Source organism: Calliopsis andreniformis, chromosome 7 (genome assembly GCF_051401765.1).
Source record: "Calliopsis andreniformis isolate RMS-2024a chromosome 7, iyCalAndr_principal, whole genome shotgun sequence".
Lineage (NCBI taxonomy): Eukaryota > Metazoa > Arthropoda > Insecta > Hymenoptera > Andrenidae > Calliopsis > Calliopsis andreniformis.
Window position 1 is genome coordinate 12414455 of NC_135068.1, and position 23046 is coordinate 12437500.

The following is a 23046-nucleotide window of genomic DNA, read 5'->3' on the forward strand; positions in this document are numbered from 1 at the left end:
AGGCAACATGACCAGGCACCTGAAGTACGAGTGTGGCCAGGCGCCCAGGTTCCAGTGCCCTTACTGCGAGTTCCGTAGCAAGCAAACGTCCAACGTCATGTCCCACATTAGGACCAGGCACACTGGCCAGAGGGTCTACGTGGTGAACCTCAAGTACGAGAACTGAGCGGGTTGCTGACTGGGGGGAAGTCGTGACCCGGGTCACTGGGGCGCTAACTTCTGGGAGGGGGCTTGTGTGGGAGACGATGAGTTCTGATTGGTCGGGAGCAGTAGAGAAACTGGCGAGTGCTCAAGAGGCGAGAGGTGAGTCCAGAGATGAAGAAAGAATCGATTTGGAGAAGGTATTTTGTGTAGGTTTTAGTGTTTGTACCTGGCCTTGTGTGCTTTGCTCGAGAAGTGTTTGATGAGAGTGAGGGGTTTGAACGAACCTAGGGGATTTTTGTTTGAGCCTTTGCTCCTCGATTCTAATGTTACACTTTGGGTGTGAGATTAGAAGATTAAGCCAGTTGTAATGCATGGGTTTTTGATTGACTCAATTGAGCGTTTTGTGAGAGATGTAGTGAGGGGTTTGAACAAACCTAGAGAATTTTTGTTTGATCCTTGATCATTGAATTCTAATACAATACGCTCATGGCATCGAATTAATCGATACCCATAGGTACTCAAGTACCTATCAGTGAGTGGATTTTTAATTGTTGAAGTAAAATATTTATTTTTCTTACGTTACACTCGACACGTTTATTCCTCGTTATATTTATACAGACAATTAGTGCTATTTTATCGAAAGACACAATTTTCACACAAATTGTACTACTATTTATTCGTATCCCAGTGAACAATATTTCTGAATCCAAGTTGATTCTTTCTGTAAGCTAGAAATCCACGATTAATGAGCGCTCTACACCTCGTCAACGTTCATTGTCTTCCACAGTTTAAGCCTGTTTCCATGAAAAGAGCGTTCTCTCATCACCGCGAAATTTGAAAAACAAAAAAGAGCAATTTAATCATTCCTGAGGGTGTGAGCAATACGGGCGAAAAGTTAGTGCATGGAGAGGAGGACGTTCAAGACAATCGATCGCTCCAAGCGAAACGGTTCCCTCTGCCTTCGAGAGATTGGATATCTCTGCCCCTTCCAAGATCTCTGATGTCTGCGGACTCTTGGAAGTTCATGTGGCACGTGACCGAGCCACCGCGAGCAGACCCGAAAGTAGGCGGCTTTAGAAAATTTTCGTCATTGGGGAATTCATATTCACCCGCATGAACAGTGAGATCATATGGGACTCTACGGGTCTGATTCGATTAGCAGAAAAAAATCATTTATATAAATATAAATATAAATATATATATATATATACACATACATACATATATATATTTTTTCCGTTGTTAAGAGGTTTTTAAAATATTTTATAAAATTAGGATGAAACGATGATCATTTCACGAGGCAACCTCTATGGAAACGGCACAATGCTCAAGCGTGTATCTGAATTCCTTAGGTATTCAAGCGCGATATTAAATTAGCTAATTATGCGTTATAAAAGATTTTCAGTGCTTTCTAGGAAAGAATGTCTCCATCGTCAGCGAGACGAATGATTAAGGGGAAAACTAAGTATAGAGTACGATAACGACGTGTGTTGAGTACAAGTGCATTTAACAAAAGTTCCGCGATACATTGTGTACCGTCGATTAAGGAGATACGATTTAAAAGGAGATCCGTCGACTCCTAGACGTCCTAGACGAAGTTGTATGTTTTCTAACAGAAGTAATAATAATGTTAGTGCTAAAATAACGTCACCCTCGGCGCGCGTCGCAGCGAGACGAACTTGTACTTCCGTTTGTCGAAGACGAACGAGCGACCTACCGTTTATGAGGTAGGAATCGCGCAAAATATGAATGAATGTTTGTTAGGTACTTTAATGTTGGCTAATATTATTGGTCCGATGCGTTATTGTGCGTGGCGAGGAACATAAAACGCAAGGGACGTTGAGAACGCTGCAGTATGGACTTCTAAATGCTTCATTTCGTAACATTTGCATTCCAGATTTAATTCATTTCATGTATTTTACACTTGAAATTGGGAAAAATGACATTGAATCGCATTACGTTACTCTTGTGGGCGGAGCGAGGCTTCTGTGGGAGGGGTGTAGCCTCTGTGGGAGGAGCGTAGTCTCTCTGGGAGGAGCGAGGCTTCTGTAGGAGGGGCGTAGCTTCTGTGGGAGGAGCATAGCTTCTGCTGGAGAGGCTTAGATTTCGTGGGAGGAGCGCTTCGCCCCCAGAGGCGGGTCTACGCACTCTGATTGGTCAGAACCTCACGCCCCCTTTTCCGCAAGACGGTTCTTCTTGTATCCCCACCTCTTTTTACAACTAAATCCTATAAATTCGTCCAAAAAGAGGTGTATCAAAGCCACGATCGCTGTTTTCTCATCGTCTCATGCGTTGCAACAGTACGTTTGCTGTATCATCAAGACTGAAGCGCTGCTGACCGAAGTACAGAAAGGCTGATACGGTGCAGGGTGAAGCGGTCGGAACAAACGTTACGCGTTATTTTTTTATTTCTCTTTGTTATTAGTTTGTTGTTCGAAGGAATCACGACTGGTGCCGAATTTCCTCGAATCGAGAAGAATTTGGGCGTGCCTGCGAACGGGTCGAACCTCCTGGAGCGTACTTAGTACAGTGTCTTGCGGCCAAAGTGCACCGACGAATCGGTTTCGATGACTCGGACCGTCCCTGAAACCAAAGCGTCTCGTTCTTCGTATCGCGGCGAAGAAATCCCCTCCCTAACTCCCCGTTTCGTTATCCCTTTCGTTCCAGTAATTGCACCCTAGACGTTCGACGTTAGTGGCCGACTGTTTTCGTTGCTGTGATATAATTAACGACGTTATATAGCGTTTAAGCGTCCGCGTCCCGAGAGAAACGCCTCGGGACACACGATTTAGGTGGTGTTCGCCGTACGAACAGCGTAACAAACTTAACTCTTCTCTCTAATTCTCTCCTTCACCCCCGTTAAACGGGGCTACACAAAACACAGCTAAATGTTTGCGAATAACATTTGATGTCTAAACGAGCTACTATTCACCCAACTTTCCACGATGTCTTATGATCGTAATGTCGCTGTGGAACTGTAAGATACAAATAAATCGATGTTCAAATACCCCCACCAATTGTGACTGCCGTTTGATTGCATGGGTTGGAAATCGAGACACTTTGTTGTGGGGGTTTTTAGTCCTCTTCATGTGGCTTCTTTTTCAGGGTGTGCTGGAGGAACTTTTCGTGGATAATTTTTTCACTTTCTGTGGGTGGTCCCGCTTGGTCCAAATAACAACCATTCCTCTCCTTATTTCAGTTACCTAGCTGTGCTTAACTCACATTGTCAACTACTTGCTGTAGTTCTTCTAACTGTGAAAATTCGTGAAGGGATGAAACCAATGCTCAGCTTCAGTGACGAAAATTTAATGTTTGTTTTTGGGATGGTGGTTCACTAATACGATTTTATTTTCAGATTACCTGCGGGCTGATGGAGGCTGATGGAATTCAAGTGCATAAAAAGTGTGATGTGGGCCCTCGTTGCAGGTTGGAGGAAAGTGAATCTTCTACATTGAAGTGCAACATCCCAGGGTCTGAGTGTCCAAGAGTCCAAGCTGGTACCAGGATCCAAATCTCTACTAAATTTAATTCCCTCTCGTTGTCTCCTCTTAACTACAGCTCCAAATAAATAAATACCCCACTTCAAGTGTACCTTATTCTCACTCATTTTTCTCATCCATTCCAGACAGGAAGGCAACTCGAACCAATTGTATCTAAGTACCCTCTGAGCAATTTGGAAGGATTTTACTCTCCCTCTGATGGAACCACTCTCAGTCAGCCACATCCTTCTCTAACCAACTCCTTCGTTTGTTTTCAGTGGATCGTTCGCTTCGCCTCCTGTACGGGAGCTATGGAGCAGGCATGCACCGAGAAGAGAGGAAGTCAGCGGAGGGCTACGGGTCAGGGTGGCTGCGAGGGAGCAGGAGGAAGAACTATGTGTGCCCCAAATGTGGGAACGGTTACAGCGTGGTGAAAAGCCTGAAGCGTCATCTTCGGTACGAATGTGGGGTGGCTCCCCGCTTCAAGTGCCCTTACTGCGGCAGTCGCAGCAAGCAGAAGGCTCACGTGCACGAACACATACGTAGAAAGCACTCTGGCCAGCGCATCTACATCATTGACTCGCCCTGATGACCATCCTGAAGTGGACCTAGGTCACCAGTCGAGTCTCTACCGAGTCCTCCCTCCCCAATCCTCTCTGGCTGGGACTCGTGGATGCAAGGCGAACTGGAGGTGGACCAGTGACTCCTGAAAGGTGGTGTTAGCCTGCGGAGGGTGTTGTCCTTGGAGAATTAATCGGTCCCCCGTCTCGTTGCCTCGCGTGCTCCCAATTTGTATATAAATTTGGACGCTCGTCGCAAGAATAGTTCATTTACCAATTGTACATGTGATGGAATAAAGCGTTGCTGCGATGCTACTGGCTTTGGAGAGTCCACTCCTTCGCCGCTGCTCTCCGCGCTCGACGTTCCTCCTCGGCTCGCGACGGGACTCGTTCCGCCATTTTCTTCACCTTTATTCGCTTCTTACCAGAGAGCTGCTAGCTTTCCCTCGAGGGACCAGGTGACGGGAAAATAACTCGCGAAAGTAACGACAATTACCATCCCCTGTAACGACAATTACCATTCCCAGACCCGTCCGTGTTCATGTTTTCGTTTCTTCATCCTCTTCTTCAAGGTTGCGCGGACACGTCGCGAGAGTCGAACTAATTCGCCGTTTCTTCTACTTGTTCTTGTAGATATCAAGAGGATCAAGATCGAGGCCGACCTGGAGAACCTCTGCTCGGTGGTGATGGAAGAGTCCAAGGACTTCGATTACGAGGAGGAGAAACCGCTCAGCTCGAGGAGGAGGCGAAGCAGCGCCCTCAGGGACATCGAGAGGCACACGTGCTCCAGGTGCTCCAAGAGTTACATTCACGCGTGGCACTTGAAGAGGCACACCAAGTTCGAGTGCGGCCAAGAGCCGAAGGTCCAGTGTCCCTACTGTGCTGCCAGGATGAAACAGCGTGGCCACGTGTACAGACATATCCGACAGTGCCATCGGGGCCAGAACGTCTACGTGATCGATCTGAACTGAGGTCTGTGGGATCTCGATCAGAGACAGTCGTTGATTCCCAGCCGCGCGTCGTAAGTTCCTGTTCCGTGTGGAGGACTCTGCCATTGCGTTGGTTCGTTCGTTAGCTTTGGACTACTGCGAACGAGGTGCTACGTTCGTGTAGGGTATGGACGTTGGTGGAAATTTGTGACAGAGTTTCGTTTCAGATTCAAGCGGTTTCTGATGAATAAATTTCCACTGACAAATGCAATTTTTTCACCGAAGTAATTAGTTATCCTCACACCCTGCGCAGTTGTTTCACATGGAACTCTATCATAAGAAGAGTTTATCGACGTATCGTTAAGGTGACTTGTGTTGCTGACACGTAAAAAAGTATTTCAAAGCCAATGAACTATGAAAAGTCTCTGTCCTGATAACTGACCCAAGCAAAATATGTTATAGTAACGAGATCCTGCAGAACGAAAACTGGAACTATTTTACTTAACCCGTTTTTATCAACCCACTCTGTTACCATAATTTTATTGTACGCGTACTGAGGCCAGACAGTATCAGAAGCAATAAATTGCGAAAGAATGATCAACCATGTCTGTAAGTAGTAATATTCATCTCCCACTTCCTCATCAGAGCTTCTACCTTAAATGTATTCTATCTCTGTCAACAAGATTCTTCGCAAAAGTGGTCCTTCCTTGCATTACTTTGCTATAAGAGGTCCTCGTTGGTTTTCTTCTGAGCTGATGTCAAACTTCTAATCAAGACCTCCGATTTCAGGTCCACGTGATAGTATCTCCGCTGACACAAGGGGCATGCGACGACTCGGGACCCATGGACCCAACCTCCGACCAAGGACCCGCGGATCCGCCGCCAACTTCTGCCCCAAGTGTCTCACCAAGTTCGACAACCTGCGCGAGTTGCGTGCGCACATGATCAGGGCCTGCGGCCTCCAGTGTCGGAAGATATGTCCCTACTGCCACATCGTGGCTGTGGATGCTGAGGAGGTCCACCAGCACATCAGAGAGGCTCATCCAAACGAACGTACCGCGGTGCTGGAAGTGTACAACTCGTAGACACATTGCCCTACTCCGAAAGACACTCTCCAAAGTTATGACACCTTTCTATGTAACTGAATAAACGCTCCTTTCTTGGTAACAGCGCTTGGGGATTCACTCTGGATAGCCCCTGACCTCTGACTCATGCCTCCTGATATCGTGGCCTCTGGTTCATGATTATCAGGACCCCCGACTTTCTGCACCCTGATTCCTGACTTATAGTCCCTGGTCCTTGACTCTCAGGACCCCTGACCCATGACTGGTCCCGAATTCTCGCGATCGTAGTGGGGCCCGTCGCTCCAAAACTCGACCAGCAGCAAGTAGTACCCTCGAGCACTAACCTGCCATATTGTTTTGCCTCTAATTTCCAGAGCTGTTGTCGATGCCGCGCATACGCATGCCCAAGGGCTACCAGAGGCAGTGCAACTACCCCATCATGCCCTCGATCAAGGACCTGACGACCTTCTGGATGGCGAAGCGCATCGACTTCCCCTACCGCTGCGAAACCTGCGGCAAGGGGTACCAGCATCGCGCCACCTTGGTCAGGCACACCAGGCACGAGTGTGGCAAGGAGCCGCAGTTCAAGTGCCCCTACTGCGCGCACAGGACCAAGCAGCGTGGCAACCTGTACCAGCACATTCGTACCAATCACCCTGGCAAGAACGTGTTCTCCAGCACCGTTTAGGAAGTGTCCACGAGGCTAGGGTGGAAGGAACCTGGCGAGGTACCTTCCACCCCGATGAAAAGACATTCGATACTACCTTGAAGGTTCAATCGTGCTCTAGGTGTACCCGACTACCTTGTTTTTGTAGGATTTTTTTACAATTCTCGAGGAGATACAAGTCGATAGAGTAGAGGATCCAAGGCTGACTCTGTACGCGATAGAGTAGACCCGGCTGTCTATTTCGAAGTCCTTGTGTTTGTTGCGTTAGAGACTAAAAATCGAAGCATTCCTCCCCCTGCGATCACGAGGCGAGGATCGCGAGCCTGTAGGCGTGTGCCAACTTTAATGACAAATAAAATCAATGTTTGTAAACCACCTAGGAATACCTTCTTCTTAGACTCTTCATTCTTCATCCCCACGAGTGTCTAAGCGACAGAATACTTGTAAATAATTCTTTTTCAGTAGTACCAGGCAAACCCAAAAAGGAGTAACATCCCTCTGTCGTTTTTCACAGCTTTTAACCACCCCGCGCCCAGAGGGCCACTCGTCCACAGAGTCACCCTCTAACGAGAGAATTTTATTTTTTCTTTTTTTCCAGGTCTCTGGCCCAGTTATAATTATGGCAGATCGGTGGGCCCAAAAACGTCGAGCCACAAGGTGGCCCAGAGGTCCAGCGCCTGTTTGGACAGGAGGCCAGGCTGCTTCCGCTGTCCCAGATGCAACAAGGGATATCGGTGGCTCAGGAACATGAAGAATCACCTGAGGATCGAGTGTGGCAAAGACCCAAAGGAGTGCTGCCCATACTGCCCACACAGGACCAAGTACAAGAGCAGCCTGCAGAAGCACATCCTGCGCATCCACTTTGGATAATGGGTCAGGGGGGACGCTTTGCTCCGCGGTGAGGCCTCAGGTCTTAGTTGTCGCCTGTCTAAGCATTCGAGTCTAATCTGGAGAAAGTCAAAACTAGCTTAAGCTGAAGCTAGTCACCACTAGTCGTCCTGTGACCTCGGAGCAAAGGGTTTTCAACAGGGGAACCTAGTCTGAGAAGGAACCTAGTGTTATGTATGAGTGTACAGTCTGGAAGTTTGTAATTAATAAATTATTGGTTGAGCAAGACTGTCTCTCGTTCCTCTTCACATGTTGTACATAGGTTGTCGAGGAGCATGTCAGCGTTAGCTGATGGCCCTGAAGAGGACTCTGAAGAGGACTCTGAAGAGTGTGACCCCAGAAAGGCTTGTCTTGCGTAGAAGTATGAACTGACCAGTGCTTCTGTTTCAGGTAAACTGTACGTATGCAACGCTTGTGGGAGAGAGTTCAGCTGGCCCAGCAGCCTGAGGCTCCATCAGAGGATGGCCTGCGGCAAGCCACCTAACTTCCGCTGCAGCGTGTGCGACTACCAATCCAACTTCAAGGGCAACGTCAAGAGGCACTACTTGTCCAAGCACGTGTGAGCAGGGATGGACCCATTCTGTTGGGATGAGTGACAAAATAATGGACACTTTTTTATACTCCGTGGAAGACGAATTTCTGTGAAGAATTTTTATACTAATGAAGCGTTTTATTGAGATAAATGTAGTCGAGTGAAGAACTTGAAGACAAGTTTAATTAAAAGCCCAGTTCTGCATACGAAGATGCGCTAGGCACTCTGGTTAGATAAGATGAACTAACAGAAGATAAGATAAGGTAGAAATCTTGTACCCTGGGCCTAGGGACGGCCCAAAAATCTGTGACCCATTGCCTCTAATAAAGATTTCTCTAATAACCTCCCCAGTTCTCTAAACTCTTCGTTTTCCAGAGTCTCCCTTTCAGGCCCCCGAAGGACCCAGATAAGTCCCAGCGTAAGTCCCAGACTCGTAAGTACCTGCACGCGAAAGTACCAAGGTGTGTTAGCGTCGTTGTGTACCTGGCTGCTCGAGAGAAGCTCTTGCCGAGTAGACCCGCTGAAAGGCTCGACTGCCCTCTTTTCTGTCGCAGCTGCTACTCGAAGAGCGAGCGTGTCCTAACGTCAACGCATGCGCTTCGGTGTCTAGAGGCTAGTCCCAGAAGCTACCCCGCGAGTTTTTGTTGCTCCCCTGACTCCAGGGCCCAGCTCGACCCAGGTCGAGGTGGCTGCCTGAGATTGTCCCCAGGGATCGTTCTAACCGAGCTCTCTTTCCAGATGCTCCCCTATTCCCGATCGTGAGGCCGCGGATCCACGTGTGCCCGCGCTGCGGGCAGATGTACGCCTGGGCGTCGAACCTGCGCAAGCACATCAAGATGGGCTGCGGGATGGTCACGGTCGAGACCCACTTCTCCTGCCAGTATTGCCCATTCAAGTCCAGGATCGAGGCCTCCTTCCTCAAGCACCTACTCTCGGTGCACAACATCCAGTAGGCGGGGTCCTAGGTGGACCTCTTCAGGGATTACCTGGGTGGGCCTCTACAGGAGAGACTTAAGTGGTCCTCTTCAGGATCCCAGAGTCCAAGCTGGTCCTCCTCAGGGTCAGCGTGAAAGTTCGAGGTCCAGGAGACCTGGGTAGACTTCTTCAGGAAGAACCTGGGTGTGGCTTTTCGGAAAGGACTTAGGTGGATCTGTCCATGGAGAACATGGGTGACTCTTCAGGGTTAGCGTGAGGTCCTAAAAATTGTGGGTGGGTCAGGGTGAGGTTCCAGAGTCTCGTAGAACTGTGTTTATAAGTCGAGACGGTGGGAATCGCGAGTCCAATAGAGGATCGAAGAAACTGTGTCAGGCGAAGGGGTACCAAGATGAAGAAGTCTATGTTGTCAGTGTTTCGAGGACATTTTGGTTGTGATTGGTATTGGTACCTGGAAGTTGTCACTCGGTGCGCGTGCGAACTGAGGTGATGAATTTGCCTTTGTCGATGTTGAGGTAGTTGAAAGGACAGTGAGTGTTAATACTGGGTGTTAATGAAGAAAGGGGTTGCTGAGAGGAACAGTTGTAGATATTCAAGCATCCACAACTGATCATATTATTACGACCCACACATTTTTAACACCCTGTAGTGAAACGAATCCCTTTCGCGCTGAAGACAAGAAGTTCGTGCGAGTTCTCCTCGAGTCCCTGGAGATAAGAACGCAACTGTAATCCTACTTAAGTGAACTGAATCTAGTCTAAAGGCTGTTTCTCTTTTGATATTTCATTCGTGAAACTCATCGCGGCATGAACGTTTTTTTGTATTTCCAGGTGAGGAGGGAAGTGTGTTGTGGATCAATCTTTAAATAGTGCACCAAGAAAAATGATTTTTCTGTTCTAGAATTCTGTATGCTGTGGCAAGATCCTCAGACCTAAAGCTACACTAAAAATATAATAAGAAAAAATAAATTTGATTTATTGAGAGGGGTGGGGGGTAGCTGTGACACTCTTAATATTCAATATAGAATTGGTCCTAATTGAACCTACTTTAATTTATCGTAGTTTTAAGAAACAGTAGAAATTTCAATCATGACGTCACACCACTATTTAAGGGTTGAACGCAAGGGCACTTGCCCTCCACCCTCCCCAGGATTGCTGGGATGCGTTGCAATGCACCGACGATAATTTTTCACGTTTTATTACCACGATTTTCACCGTATCGAAACTAATGGTAGTACAGTAAACTCTAGCAACCGGTTTCCTACACGTTTGATATCGAAGTGGTCGTAGTATGGATAAGCATGCCATTCGCAATCTCCTTGAATAGAAATTGTTCGCGACTAACATAACTATCACAATTAAAATCGTAACGCTGTAATTAGGACATTGTACGCCTAATTTTCTCTCGTAGCCATCGAGCAAGTGCCATTGTGGATCTAAGGAACCTTAAGTCGCGTTTGCACTTGCTCAATCGCGCGTTGCATATCGAAGAACGAACGTTCGAGTTATTTTACAAAGAGTGCCGTCTTGCGTCGAAGAGACGAGGGAGGGTTCGACAGCCAATCGTACACTTAAAATGGTAGCCAATGGGAGAATTATAATTTCGTGCCAATTTTTTGTTCTACCCTCTTTACTTTTAATCTATACGAAATGGCACGGAACATTGTGAAAAAGGAATCTATGAAATTTGGAGAAACGAACTTCGATTGGCTTCGACGATCGATCAGCCCGCTGTCGACGCGATAAGAGCTCGAAACTTCGTATAAGCTACTCGCGCTAAAGTAGTGAATGTCATGGCACGTTTTGCCCACACTCTCTTTGTATATTATACACGGAAACGACGGGTCGTACTTTGTCGTAAATGTTAGAAACGAAGAAAAGTTTCGATGTGTACGAGTCACTTGTCTCACGCATGCATGACTAATGATCTAGTCTATTTTATCCATCCGGTTCGATAGGTCTGTAAACTTAATAGATTGAGCGAGTTGTAACCGCGCAACGGTTAAGTGTCCCCTGTGTGTAACGATGTCTCGGCAGTCAGTTTGCTTTTTTGAATAAAATACCTGTGTACATAGCTTCTCTTCGGATCCTTCGAGAATCTTCCTATTTCATTTATGTATTTTATTGTTTCGATTCTCTTTTGTTACTTATAATGTAGAAGAAGGAGGTGGAATTAATTGGTTGACGTACTTTGCTTTCAGCTGTTGAACCAGGCGAAGATTGGAGCTTCAAGCTTTTTGCGGGATCAGCTTGCTTCTGTAGCTGAGGCGTACTTTATTGGCTGCTTGAGGTTACGGCTGTGCTGCCACGTCTTTGCCACGCCTACGTTGCGACACACCCATCGCTACGCCCCTAGGGCCACACCTCCTCCAATTCCGCAACTCTAGTGCCGCGCCTCCTCCATTTCCACGCCCCTAATGCCACGCCTCTTCCATTTCCACGCCCCTAATGCCACGCCTTCTCTTTCACACCTCCCTTTTGAATAGATGTTTTGTAGATTACAAAAATAGAATGGTGTTTGACTTCCAGCAGCCTCTAAAGTGTGCTCCAGCTGTATTTCATTTCATCCAGTTAGCATTTACGAAATTATAGGACCTATTTTACCGTCAACAGACCAATCAAAAGTGAACTAATTTTCTAAATCCTATCAATTTTCTGTTTCAGCCATGTCGTATTCTTTCGAAGCCAAAGAAGAGATCATTGAGGATGAATTCGGTGCAGGAGGCGGGTTCGAGAATATATTAGACGAAGACGAAGAGGAGGAGTCAATTAGCATTTCCAAAGACAACTCGAATGACGAGGCTGAAGACAGATCACAGTACAAATACTTCTGTTCAAAGTGTCTAAAGCGTTACAAGAGGAAGGGTCACTTGGTGGAGCATCAGAAAATATTCTGTGGCAAGGAGAAACAAGAGTGCTGTCCCTATTGCGCGTTTCGTACGTACAAGAAGTCCAACTTGAAGAAGCACATCTCGAGAATGCACAATTTCGACTCTGACCCCTTGCAACCCCTAATCACTAAATCCTAAACATTTTGTAAATATTCTGAGAGACAAATAAATGTGAACCTGAAGAGCAGCCCTGTGTACCAAGACCAAGATGTAAAATAAACGACTCCCTGTCCATCCAAGTGTCCCTGCACGAGACTGTCCAGGCAGTCCTGACCCAGCCCACCCCTGAACCATAAGTAATGACGAGTCGGATGTTGTGTTTCAGGTGAGCGACTCCTCTGGGACGATTACCAAGTCTTCAATTCTGTCATCCTTGACGAGACGATCGACCACCAATCCGACAGGACTCTCAAGATGCTCAGGAGCAAACAGGACCCACTTGGGGGTAGATACACGTGCTCCAAGTGCGCCAAATCATATCGCTGGAAGCACCACTTGGTGGAGCACGTGAAGGCGTCCTGTGGCCAGAGGAAGGACGCCTGCTGCCCTTACTGCAGCTACAGGAGCAGCAGAAAGTGGAACCTAAAGTCCCACATGAAGAGGATCCACGCTGGCGCTTGAGTCTCCTTTCTTCCTAATCAGACACTGACCCTTGATCTAGTTAGAATAAAGTTCTTCAGTTAACCTTGTGTTCTTGGGCCAAGTGTCCTTTCTAATCCTGTAGAAGATAATTCCTGAAGAGGTATGTTGAGGTACAAGGCTCAGCGATTCCTTCTTCACGACCTTGCAATTCTTCTCATTCTCTCTGTACGATACACTTTCCTCGCAAAGGAAAATAATCCTGGCACGTCAAACTTTTCTGAATCAGTTTCTTCAGGGTTCTGTTAGTTACAAATTGCTGTTGCAGGACTGTGTCTTCAGGAAGAGAGAAGAGGGAAGTCCTTCCGCAGGAGGTATGGCAAGTGCGAGCTGGAGTATGTGAGGGTCGCCGTGGAGGCAGTGGCCAATGGACTGTCCTTGAGGAAGGCTGCCAAGATGTTCTCCATTTCCAAGTCTGTTATCCATCGTTACAGTAAACAGGGTTTTCCTGTTCAGGCTGGGGGTTCGTTGATGAACAGTGAACATGGGACCTGAGGACGTGAAGCTTTTCTTCATGATAGATGATTGTAAATAAAATTGTGACTGTGACTTTAAATACATTGAACATCGAGTGAGTCTGTGACCAAAGATTGTGTGTTGAAGACCAACTTCTCGAAGCTTTTTTTGAGATATTCTTCAGGGTTTGATATGGAGAACCGAAGCAAAGGATTCTACGATTCAAAAGTTGACTGTTGTTTATAATTCTAGGATGATAAAATAGAATTCCTGAATAAAACCAAGCCACCCTTGTCTGAAGAATAATTTGTGAGAGCACATGGTACCTCAAAGACCACTCCATAGACTCCCTTTCCCAAACCAGTTCCCAAATGCGGTTTCCTCAACACGTGATTCGACTCTAATACAAATATAGCCCCGAAGGAACACCCAAAAAGTGCCACTTTGCCCCACCTCGAAGAAACGCCTCGCGTTTGCTTCGGTCGACCCAAAGTGTCTGCCTCTGTCAATCTATCGTCTCTAATCTGGACTTCTTCTGCCATTCGTGTTTTCCAGAGACGAGGATGGGCTTCCTGAGCAGCCAGAAGGTTACCTACCCCTGCAAGAACTGCGGCAAGGTGTACAACTACTACTCCAGCCTGGCCAGGCACCTGAAGCATGAGTGTGGGGTCGAGCCCAAGTTCCACTGCCCCTTGTGCCCTTACAGGACCAAGCACAAGTCCAGCCTGAACACTCACCTGAACGGGAGGCACATGAAGCACCTGACTGAATTCTACCCCGTGCCCAATGGGAACAAGATGTCTTCTTCCATGAGCGCTGGAAACTGATGATACCACAGTGAATCCAATTGAAACGATTTTCTGAGGGGGATGTGAATAAAATGGGGGAAGGGGTAGTTTGTGTTGGTAATACGTTTGTATGAACATAACTTTGAAGGGAATAGAAGATAGATTTGATGATGTGATGAAGTGCTAGATTGTGGGGTGATTCAGGAGAACAGGTCGATTTTTGGGAGACGCCTTCTGAAGCGTTGACCTTTACTACTGAATTATTTTGTAGTTACGTATGTTTATAGGAATAGAATTTTCAGAGATATAGGTATAATTTTGATGGTGCGATAGGGTGGTAGTGTATAAGTTGATTCAGGGGAAGAGGTCAATATTTGGGAGATGTTTGCTGAAGCATTGATCTCGACTACTGAATTACTCCGAGTATAATATATTTTCACAGTAAAAGTGCAATAGAGCCAAATCTTCTTTTGTTACATTAATCAAAGAAATATTCGTACTGCGTCCCTGGGAGGGATTCGAGTCATCGTGATCATTAAGCAATAGTCCTGGATATCTGTCCAGGGGACCATGCAAAGTGTTTCTGAAACTACCAGACACGACAAGAAAGTGTTTGACCCTGCCTTAAAAGTGTAATAAAGGAACTCAATCCTCCTACCAGTTTTCGAACACTTTGCTCGTCCCATTGTGCTGAATCTCAGTATTATGACAACCTTTACGAGGGATTATATTATTTTTTATTTTCAAATACGAAAGTCTTACTACTCTAAGAAATCCTGAAGCATTGTACTCGTATGACCAGAGCCAAGAATCCAATTACTTTAGTCGTAGTCGCTAAGAAACCTCCGAAATGGCATTGCCAGGCATTCAAAATGGCCCCCATAGAAAGTAAGTTCGCCAAAGGATCGAGCCTTCGATCTCCGCACAAGTATTACAGAAAGTTACCTGAACGATCCGCGTCGACTGCCACGTTTACCAAAGCGTTAACACAGACTAGAGACACAGAAGTATAACAGTACAGAGATAACAGGAGTCTTCCAGAACAGGTCCTTCGTTCTCGAGTCTTTACAGATAATTCATTTTTGCCCTGGCAACCGACAATAAACCAACGCGAGTGAATGAAACGTGAGCGCCACAACTGGTAGACATTTAGCGAAGCAATTCAACTTGCACCGCCGCGACTCATTATAATAAGTTTAATAAAATAAACGATGAAACCTGAACTCTGAATTCTCCCCTAGAAGAAGCTCACTTATCTTCTTTAAAGCTACGGACCAAAGCTCCAGCTATTAAACCCGAGGTAACGCTAGCTCTACTTCTAACAGGTGTTTCTCTATAGTCCAGGATTTCGATTTCTCTAACAACTCTACCAACAATTTCAGAGGGAGGATTGGAGCAGCTGGAGGGGCACCCATCGACCAGCCAGCAGTGCGTAGAATTCTGGTACCCAGACGCCCCTGCAGGCGACTTCCGGTGTCCTCAGTGTGGCAGGCGCTACAAGGTCAAAAGGTCGCTGAGACGTCACCTGATGATCGAGTGTGGGATGCCACCCAAGCACAAGTGCCCCTACTGCCAGCACCGCAGCAAGTATAGGACCAGCCTAACGAAACACGTGATGCACATCCATCCGAATCTTCCTTACCCGTCATAGGCTGGCGTTAATAAACCTGGGCCTGCTCCAGTCGAGGCTCCTCCTGACCCACAGTCGACGCAGGACGCGCTTGTGCAGTCGTGTCAGGACAGCCTCTTCAGGAACAGCCCGAAGAAATCGTTCGTCGCTGATGTACAGTTTGTATCGGAAATATAACTGACCTGACCCGAATGGCCACTCGTTGGTGATTGTCCTTTCACCCGTGTTGCGCTTGTCACGATGCTTGGAGGACACTGTTCACGCGTCGTCTTCGCGAACACGTATCTCGGAATTCGCCTGAACACCATGTCGTCTGCATGTAGAGATGTGTCTGTTTCTTCCGCCTCTCCGACAGACTAGAGGACCCCGTTGACCCCTGACACCTGCTTGAATGTCCCCCGCTGCGCCGCGAGGACTGGCTTCGCTTGGGACACCTGTTTGCTCTGAGACACAGAGAGTGCCTAGACACATTTGCTGCTTATCTCACGCCACCTTAGAGAGCCAGCAGCTCACATTAGCTGAACACTGATGCTCAGGGGTGCGAGGAGCAGCGAATGTTGGTATTCTAGGGCTCGTTGTCCCAGGGTCAGGCAAGTGTCCCAAGGCTGAGAGTCTCTGAAGGTCCTCGGGGTCACCGTGGATCTCGTGGTCCAAGGAAGACCTAGGTTCCGAGCTGCTGTTAACCTGGTCCTTCTGCTGCTTCCAGATTACGCGAAAATGAGGTACTACATGAGCCGAGTGACCAAGGATCGACGCAGGTCTCGGGGCCAAGGTCGCTTCGCTTGTGACAACTGCGAGCGTCGCTACCACCAGATGAAGAACCTTCGAAGGCACGTGATTAACGAGTGTGGGAAACAGCCGATGCACCAGTGCGCGTTCTGCCCCTACAGGGCGACCTACAGGTCCTACCTGCAGGTGCACATGATGAAGCACGCCAGGCAGGGGTTCACGCCGCGCACCGCCAACATCAGGCAGCACAGGAACCCCTGAGAGGATCGAGACAGGGTGATCGACGCGACGAATCGCGGGGCATAGAGGGAATCCGATAGATAGACGTCGCTTCGAGTGATAACACTGCGTTCTAGAAGTAGATGAACCGATAAAGACACTCCACCTCTCGATTATCCTCGGCACGATCGCTTGGTCCGCCGATTGACTTCGTTTCTCGCTTCAGCTTCTATGTGTAGGATATACGAGACAGTTGAGAACTGGGGGCAGAGGGAGAAGTAATAAAAGTCTGTCATGTTCCACACCTCAAACGAATCTCCGTGTGATTTCCCCTTGCCACTTCCCTCTCGATATTCCCCCCTTTCTATTTTTTTCATTTTTTTTTTATAGAGATCCAGCGCCTCTTCGAGGGTGAAAGCTGGAGAATATTGAACACTCTTCAGGGGTCCTAAAAGGGCGAGTCTTTAAGCTGAGATTCCAGTCCACAAATTGGTCTTCTGCTTCGATTTCTGAACAGTGCTATTGTTAAGCACCACACAGACTGGAGTCCCAGCAGAAGTCCCTTTCCCTGCAGACCCCTGAATATTGCGTCGCTCTTCAACTTCCCTCACCACCATTTCCTTACAAAGAGCCTGCCAACTTGGACTCAGGTTTTCTTTAAGATCCCAGCTAACAGGCCCATATTTGTCTGTTTCAGTGGACTACAAGTACTCAAGGGTGTCCGTGTTCAAGCACACCTGCGTCACCTGCGGGAAGGCCTACAAGCACAAGCATCACCTGAAGAGGCACCACGATTTCGAGTGTGGCATCGACCCAAAGTTCAAGTGCGCGTTCTGCCCGCACAGGACGAGGTACAAGGACAGCCTGATGAAGCACATACTGGCGAGGCACCAGCACCTGCTGGACCAGAACACGCAGTACGGTCCCCAGCAGCTGCTGGACACTTACGGCGAGATCCAGGGCACAGTGTTCTCGTACCACGACTTCTCCCAGAATTTATGAACTGTACACAGGACCCCCGAGTTTTCCACGAATAGAACCAACGAGTTGTAGACACATTGATGGAAATAAAGTCTATGTATTTTACATCCACCAGATTCCTGTGTAACCCAGCTCCTCCCCCATTGCATGGACACGTCCCAAGGAGGACCTTGAACACTGACTAAGCAGTCTTCTTCCGGTTGTCTTTTTTCAGGGGTCAGCTACAGTTCCTCGAACTGGACCATCTCCACCCTGCCATCCACGTCCAGGGTCATCGGGTACACGAGGCACTTGAGGTCCATGTCTTTGAAGGACCAGCAGGGCAGGATGCACCGCTGTGGGCCTAGAAACTACTTCTGCACCGATTGCAATCGCACCTTCTCGCTCATGGCGTCTCTGAACCGACATAGGATCTTTGAGTGCGATAAAAGGGCCCTGAAGACCACGCAGGAGGCTCTTGAGAGGAAGAGCAGGAAGAAGTTCGTGTGCAAGGATTGCAACCGCGTGTACGCGGTGTTCACTTCGCTCTGGAGGCACAGGAATTACGAGTGTGGCGTTGAACCCAGGTTCATCTGCCCCATCTGTAAGCTGCGGTTCTCGCAGAAGAGTAATTTGGATAGGCACGTCAGGACCAAGCATTAGAGGGACGTGTGGAGGCAGAGAGCTGCAGGGTGTCTTGAGAGGAGAGCAAGAGGTGTCATTTTTAGGGAGTAGTTTTTAGAGAGTACTTAACGTGAGAATTACACTTTGAGAGTTCTCCTGGTTTCCGAGGCTGCAAAAGGATTTATCTAAAATATTTCAAAAATAGATGCATAGATGCTTTTATATGTATGAGACATGAAAATGGTCTAAGAGTATGAGAAATATTTTTTTTTTTATTTATGGTGGATTAAGAATTAGATATTTTTTTGCGTGAAAGCAGTGTGTGCAATCCAGAATTGAGTTCTGGACCATTTTTGAAGTCTATATTCTACAACCTAATGTAGATGATAAAGCCAGCATCGATTTTTTTAACATTTTTCGCACCACTTTACGATTTATAGCTTGTATGCTCTCTTAAAAATACTGCATTGATTTTTCTTTAATTCGCAGACACAGCATTCTTGACAGCATTTCTTTAATGGTTTTTCTCTGCATTCAGCTATCAGTTTCTGATTGTTCATAAGATTCTCAGGCTTTCTACAGTCTTTGACATAAATTGGTAGCAGATGCTAGTTCATCGTCCAAAGATTGTAAAACAAAACCTTAGTAATATATATCGAATGTATGATTGTATGGCGAGTGTACGGTACAGCGTGAGTTCACACTTCCTCCAGTATTATTTAACAATTACGAAGGTCCGAAAATACTAAAATAGTAATTATACTATTCGAGTGTTCGCTTGCTTTCAACTATAAATTACTATAAATTCTGCGATTAGTCGCGACTCAACAATGTATTTCAATTGTTACTTGAAATAAAGCGTTCGAGGAAGCTACCCTATCCAAAACCAGCGTACCAACGATTTGCATAAAGTTATGTAACCCCTGAGAGGCTTCCAGTTAAATAAAAAGTGTGTCCAAATCGACAGTGCAATGGTTGCCGATCCTCCCCAGGAATCGCCAGAAACTTCAGCTTCACAGTGAAATAAATCCCAGTGTTCGCGAATCGTGTTGCTCCGAGTGACTCCGCCATTTTGCTAACGTCTCATTATATTTATTTCTAGGATTCAGGAGGAGCCACGTCTTCAGGAGCAGCACGGTTAGAAACAGCGTCAATGGAGTGGAGACGCCCCTCAGCTGTCCCCAGTGTGGACGAACCTACAAGATGAAGAGGAACCTGACGACGCATATGAAGTTCGAGTGTGGAGGCCAGAGGAACTTCGCCTGCCACGTGTGTCCAGCGAAGTACACGCAGAACGTCAGCCTGCGTCGCCACCTGTGGCAGAGGCACAACATCTACCTGCCACCGAAGTTCTCTGTCCCCAAACGAATCTTCATATAGAAAGAAGAAAATTACCCTAGACTTTAGAAGAGACGACGAGGACATCGAGTCCTAGATTATGACCTGAGCCACTGTGCAATTTTCCTTGCTTCCTTGTTTCTTATTTTCTCTCTGACGCGAGGTGCCAAGAGTCCTCGAGGTGATGCCAAAGAAGCTAGTCCTAGTTTGTACGGGCGATGATAAATAAAAACGACACAGACGAAAGCTCGTTTCATTGCCGAGACCCCAGTGGTAGCTGCGTTGGTAGACAGTGACTGTACCCTGTGTTGGTGGTTGGCCAGAGGCTTCATACGTTTGTTTTTCGTTGTTTTCCAGACGCGGATGTCGCTGCGAGGGCCTGCCACGGGAGCGTGAAAACGTTCACCTGCCACCAGTGCGGCAGGTCGTACCAGATGAGGCACAATCTGGTGAAACATTTGCGATTCGAGTGTGGCGGACACAAGCACTTCGCGTGCAGCTTGTGCCCCGCCAGGTACACGCAGAATGGAAAGCTCAGGCAGCACATGCTGAACGCGCACAACATCTTCGTGCCGCCGCGGAAAACGTGGACCAGATTCGCTTATGCTTAGGTCGTGGGTGGAACTGGCGCGCAGAGGGTTCAGTTTTTGAGGTCTTGAGGGCTTGGAGAGGATATTAAAGAGTGGGAGAGACTTCAGTGACTGTACTTGGGATCCTGAAGAGCTCTGAAGGTTATAAACACTTGTTCTTCAAATCTTGAGACCTTGAAGAGTTCTTAAAGAGTCCTTCAGGAATTCTTCAAGACTTCTGAAGGTCTCAAGTACTCGCTCCAGTGATCTTCAGGAGGTCTTGAGTATCTCGAAGAAATCCACTTCAAGGTCACTATAGAACTCTATATTTTTATCATCTCTATGTTCAGAGGATTGTACTGTATTGCTTCTATACTAGACCTTGAAGATTACCAAGGTGTCCCCACCCTTCAAGGCCTGCAGACCTTGAAGAGTGTCTCCACAGAAAGCAAAGACTATTTTTCTCCATTTTCTCGACGTGGATCGAGGAGTTATCTACTCATGTAACACATGTGAAATGGTAAATTGGCAATAAACCCTCTGAGTAAACGAACACTCCTAGTGTCCTTGTCTCCTGGTAAGTCTCCACGGCGTCAAGAAGAAGAAGACCAAGCAACTACATTCTCCACGAATCTCATCTTGGTCCACCTCAAAGGCTCCTCTATTCTAACCCTGTCACGACCCTTCTTTTTCAGGTCACCGATTTCACGGCTCCACCAGGAAGAGGTCCATACGCTCCACTGAAGATTTCTCCTGTTCAAGCTGCGGAAGAAACTACTCCCGGAAGTACAACCTCGTGAAGCACGTTCGCTACGAGTGCGGAGGCCAGCGAAGATTCAGCTGCCCCTTCTGCCAGAAGAGGTTCACCCAGAACATCAGCCTGCAGAGGCACATCTTCCGCTTCCACATGGCGGCGCTGCCCGGGTCGCAACTGCTCGAAGAAAAAGCCATCGCCCTGTAAAACTCTCCTCTTCTCCTCCTCCGTCCACGTAGAATCAAATAAAAGTCTATTCGGAGTCTACAGTTGATTCAATTTCCAAGATATCTCTTGTACCATATAAGTAGCACAGCGGTCCTAGTCTGACTCTTAGTCTCCTCACACGAGCCGCCACGGAAGAACACGCAACCCTGGAAGTCGCTGCTTTGGTTAGTTCACTTTAGTTTTGTTATGCGTTTAGAAGCACAAGAACTTGAGATCGCCAGAGTCCACCTGGCACGTTAGCCCTGAGGGAACGTCGCGTAGACACCTTTCATGTTCGAATTAACTCCTCCACACCTTTGTCACCACCTGACAGCTACTATCTAGTTCTGACGACGTTCTTTTCTTCTCGTTGAATAGGTATGCTAAGGACCCGGTTCACCTGCCAGCAGTGCGGCCGCGGGTACACCATGCTGTGCAACCTGAGGAGGCACATGAAGTGGGAGTGCGGCGGGAAGCGGCAGTTTCCTTGTTACTACTGCAGCTACAGTTTCACGCAGAAGACGAGTCTGCAGCGGCACCTGACGGCGATCCATAAAATCGACGTGATCAATGGGATGGAGTCCAGTCTCATGTTATAGACTGTCCCCTGTCTCCAGACCTGACCCTGACGGCTGACCTCTTAACCCCTCGTTCGGGTCACTGTCTAGCTTAGCTTCTCCCTATACTCCTCGTGATCGTCTGGCTTCTATAGTCCCTCCTGCAGCCTGGTTTCTCAATCTCCTGTCGGTCTAGTTTACAGAGTCCCCCTAGTAGGACGTCGGAGGAAAAGAGGAAGCGTCAGAGTCACCGGAAGCGAGGTCCCCTGACCGTAGTACTGCTCTGATCGCTGACTAACGGGACTATGATGTTGCTGTTCTTTTAGGTCAGCTGGCCCAGCGGCAGCGAAGGTCGAGGCACGACCACCTGAGGGACCAGGACCTGGTCAGGTGTCCCCAGTGTGGCAGGGGTTACAAGCTCAGGCACAGCCTCGCCAAGCACCTCCAGTACGAGTGTGGCGGCCGAAGGAACTTCGTTTGCGACATCTGTGGCCACAGGTACACTCAGAACGTCAGCCTGAGGCGCCACCTGATGAGGACGCACAACGTCTATCGACCCCCGAAGAAACTGCGCTTCAAGATCCCCTGAATCTTCGCTGCAAGATCCTTCGTGAAGATCCACCCTGAAGAACAGCTCGCAAGATCCATCAGTGAAGATAGGAAGATCGAAGATCCGTCGCGGAAGATTAGAGACATTGAATCAGTTGTTGCCGAGATTGTATAGATAGAACACACTCTAACACGTTGTAAAAGCTTCTTGGTCGCGTTTAATCCAATCATAAAATCGCTCTGTATTATCAGTATGTTAACAAAGTCTGCCCTCTTAGAGCGCTGGTTACATAGTTAGACGTTCAAACATGTTGGACTGTGCCACCCCAGTGTCTAGCGAATCAATATTACAAATAAAGTTTTATGTTGATGAGTTACAACGATACGACAATCATTCGTCTGCCACATGAAGATCGCACGGGGACCAAGGGAGAGTTTTATACCATTTTTTTATTGCGATCACGTTGCCTAAGAGTAGCTTTATCTTTTCATTTCTAAACAAAAATCTGCCCGACGTCGGCGTCGACATCCTGCGCACTGTTCCCACGTTACAAGTACGTGTACCACAATTATTACTCTTATGAACCCTGCCGCCATAGCCGCCCCTTTATCTCTTCAGTTCTCCTAGATCAGAGACAGCGGCGATCTTTTCTCTTGGTTCTACTTTGTTTCATTTATTTCTCGAGTAGATCACGATTTTGAGATACATATCTAACCCTCCCCAGTCCAAAGATTCTGTTTCTCCCTCAGTGGTTCCCCTGTCCCTGAGGTAACAAAGTGTCCTGCTTTTTGTTCGCAGAGAGCAAGGCCGACTTTCGGATGTACCTGAAGCCTTGCCTGCCCCGACCACCTGACATCCCGAATAACGCGGCACCACCTGCCTTCAACCCTGGCCTGGGCTGCTCCAGCGACCCCAGGCTGCTTTTTCAAGGCACCTCGAC

At 47.6% G+C, this 23046-nt stretch overlaps 8 protein-coding genes and 1 long non-coding RNA gene across 11 annotated transcripts in view; all 9 read left to right on the plus strand.

Annotated features, from left to right (window-relative positions):
• The window catches only part of LOC143181518 (uncharacterized), a 37798-nt gene that overhangs the window by 4094 nt on the left and 10658 nt on the right, over positions 1-23046 (plus strand). The window lies entirely within an intron of this gene.
• On the plus strand, positions 136-4350 carry LOC143181499 (zinc finger X-chromosomal protein-like). 2 transcript variants are annotated; one of them, XM_076381929.1, is made up of 3 exons: positions 191-303; positions 3500-3641; positions 3902-4350. In XM_076381929.1, exons 2-3 carry the CDS (start codon positions 3515-3517, stop codon positions 4210-4212), a joined length of 438 nt encoding a protein of 145 aa, XP_076238044.1. In that variant the 5' UTR covers positions 191-303; positions 3500-3514; the 3' UTR covers positions 4213-4350. The 2 variants fall into 2 exon arrangements, with proteins under 2 accessions (XP_076238045.1, XP_076238044.1); XM_076381930.1 differs by lacking the exon at positions 3500-3641 and having other exon boundaries at positions 136-303.
• LOC143181491 (uncharacterized) lies at positions 4343-5261 on the plus strand. Its single transcript, XM_076381919.1, has 2 exons — positions 4343-4641; positions 4817-5261. The coding sequence occupies exons 1-2, from the start codon at positions 4493-4495 to the stop codon at positions 5256-5258; spliced, it is 591 nt and encodes a 196-aa protein (XP_076238034.1). The 5' UTR covers positions 4343-4492; the 3' UTR covers positions 5259-5261.
• On the plus strand, positions 5593-6197 carry LOC143181511 (uncharacterized). The gene is made up of 2 exons (XM_076381948.1): positions 5593-5721; positions 5902-6197. The coding sequence occupies exons 1-2, from the start codon at positions 5706-5708 to the stop codon at positions 6195-6197; spliced, it is 312 nt and encodes a 103-aa protein (XP_076238063.1). The 5' UTR covers positions 5593-5705.
• Positions 6555-8138, plus strand: LOC143181526 (zinc finger X-chromosomal protein-like). The gene is made up of 2 exons (XM_076381963.1): positions 6555-6820; positions 7442-8138. Exons 1-2 carry the CDS (start codon positions 6562-6564, stop codon positions 7711-7713), a joined length of 531 nt encoding a protein of 176 aa, XP_076238078.1. The 5' UTR covers positions 6555-6561; the 3' UTR covers positions 7714-8138.
• Positions 9311-13119, plus strand: LOC143181492 (zinc finger X-chromosomal protein-like). Of its 2 annotated transcripts, none has more exons than XM_076381920.1 (4): positions 9311-9445; positions 11860-12132; positions 12412-12828; positions 12994-13119. In XM_076381920.1, the coding sequence occupies exons 2-3, from the start codon at positions 11862-11864 to the stop codon at positions 12705-12707; spliced, it is 567 nt and encodes a 188-aa protein (XP_076238035.1). In that variant the 5' UTR covers positions 9311-9445; positions 11860-11861; the 3' UTR covers positions 12708-12828; positions 12994-13119. The 2 variants fall into 2 exon arrangements, with proteins under 2 accessions (XP_076238035.1, XP_076238037.1); XM_076381922.1 differs by having other exon boundaries at positions 9372-9456.
• On the plus strand, positions 17270-19180 carry LOC143181506 (uncharacterized). The gene is made up of 2 exons (XM_076381943.1): positions 17270-17398; positions 17743-19180. The coding sequence occupies exon 2, from the start codon at positions 17829-17831 to the stop codon at positions 18168-18170; it is 342 nt and encodes a 113-aa protein (XP_076238058.1). The 5' UTR covers positions 17270-17398; positions 17743-17828; the 3' UTR covers positions 18171-19180.
• Positions 21050-21866, plus strand: LOC143181523 (uncharacterized). The gene is made up of 2 exons (XM_076381961.1): positions 21050-21184; positions 21378-21866. The coding sequence occupies exon 2, from the start codon at positions 21380-21382 to the stop codon at positions 21596-21598; it is 219 nt and encodes a 72-aa protein (XP_076238076.1). The 5' UTR covers positions 21050-21184; positions 21378-21379; the 3' UTR covers positions 21599-21866.
• The window catches only part of LOC143181493 (PR domain zinc finger protein 14-like), a 1288-nt gene continuing 455 nt past the window's right edge, over positions 22214-23046 (plus strand). Inside the window, exons 1-2 of the mRNA XM_076381923.1 lie at positions 22214-22659; positions 22905-23046. The exon at positions 22905-23046 is cut by the window's right edge and continues 455 nt beyond it. Of these exons, the coding sequence (XP_076238038.1) occupies positions 22925-23046 (122 nt within the window). The 5' untranslated portion in view covers positions 22214-22659; positions 22905-22924. The remainder of the gene's footprint in view (positions 22660-22904) is intronic.

Coding starts and splice junctions, on each gene's coding strand:
- LOC143181499 (XM_076381929.1), top strand. CDS start 3,515: ATGGAGGCTGATGGAATTCAAGTGCATAAAAAGTGTGATGTGGGCCCT. Junction 3,642..3,901: donor GTGTCCAAGAGTCCAAGCTG/GTACCAGGATCC, acceptor GTTTGTTTTCAG/TGGATCGTTCGCTTCGCCTC.
- LOC143181491 (XM_076381919.1), top strand. CDS start 4,493: ATGCTACTGGCTTTGGAGAGTCCACTCCTTCGCCGCTGCTCTCCGCGC. Junction 4,642..4,816: donor GCTTTCCCTCGAGGGACCAG/GTGACGGGAAAA, acceptor TTGTTCTTGTAG/ATATCAAGAGGATCAAGATC.
- LOC143181526 (XM_076381963.1), top strand. CDS start 6,562: ATGCCGCGCATACGCATGCCCAAGGGCTACCAGAGGCAGTGCAACTAC. Junction 6,821..7,441: donor CAACCTGTACCAGCACATTC/GTACCAATCACC, acceptor CTTTTTTTCCAG/GTCTCTGGCCCAGTTATAAT.
- LOC143181492 (XM_076381920.1), top strand. CDS start 11,862: ATGTCGTATTCTTTCGAAGCCAAAGAAGAGATCATTGAGGATGAATTC. Junction 12,133..12,411: donor CTGTCCCTATTGCGCGTTTC/GTACGTACAAGA, acceptor GTTGTGTTTCAG/GTGAGCGACTCCTCTGGGAC.
- LOC143181506 (XM_076381943.1), top strand. CDS start 17,829: ATGTCTTTGAAGGACCAGCAGGGCAGGATGCACCGCTGTGGGCCTAGA.
- LOC143181523 (XM_076381961.1), top strand. CDS start 21,380: ATGCTAAGGACCCGGTTCACCTGCCAGCAGTGCGGCCGCGGGTACACC.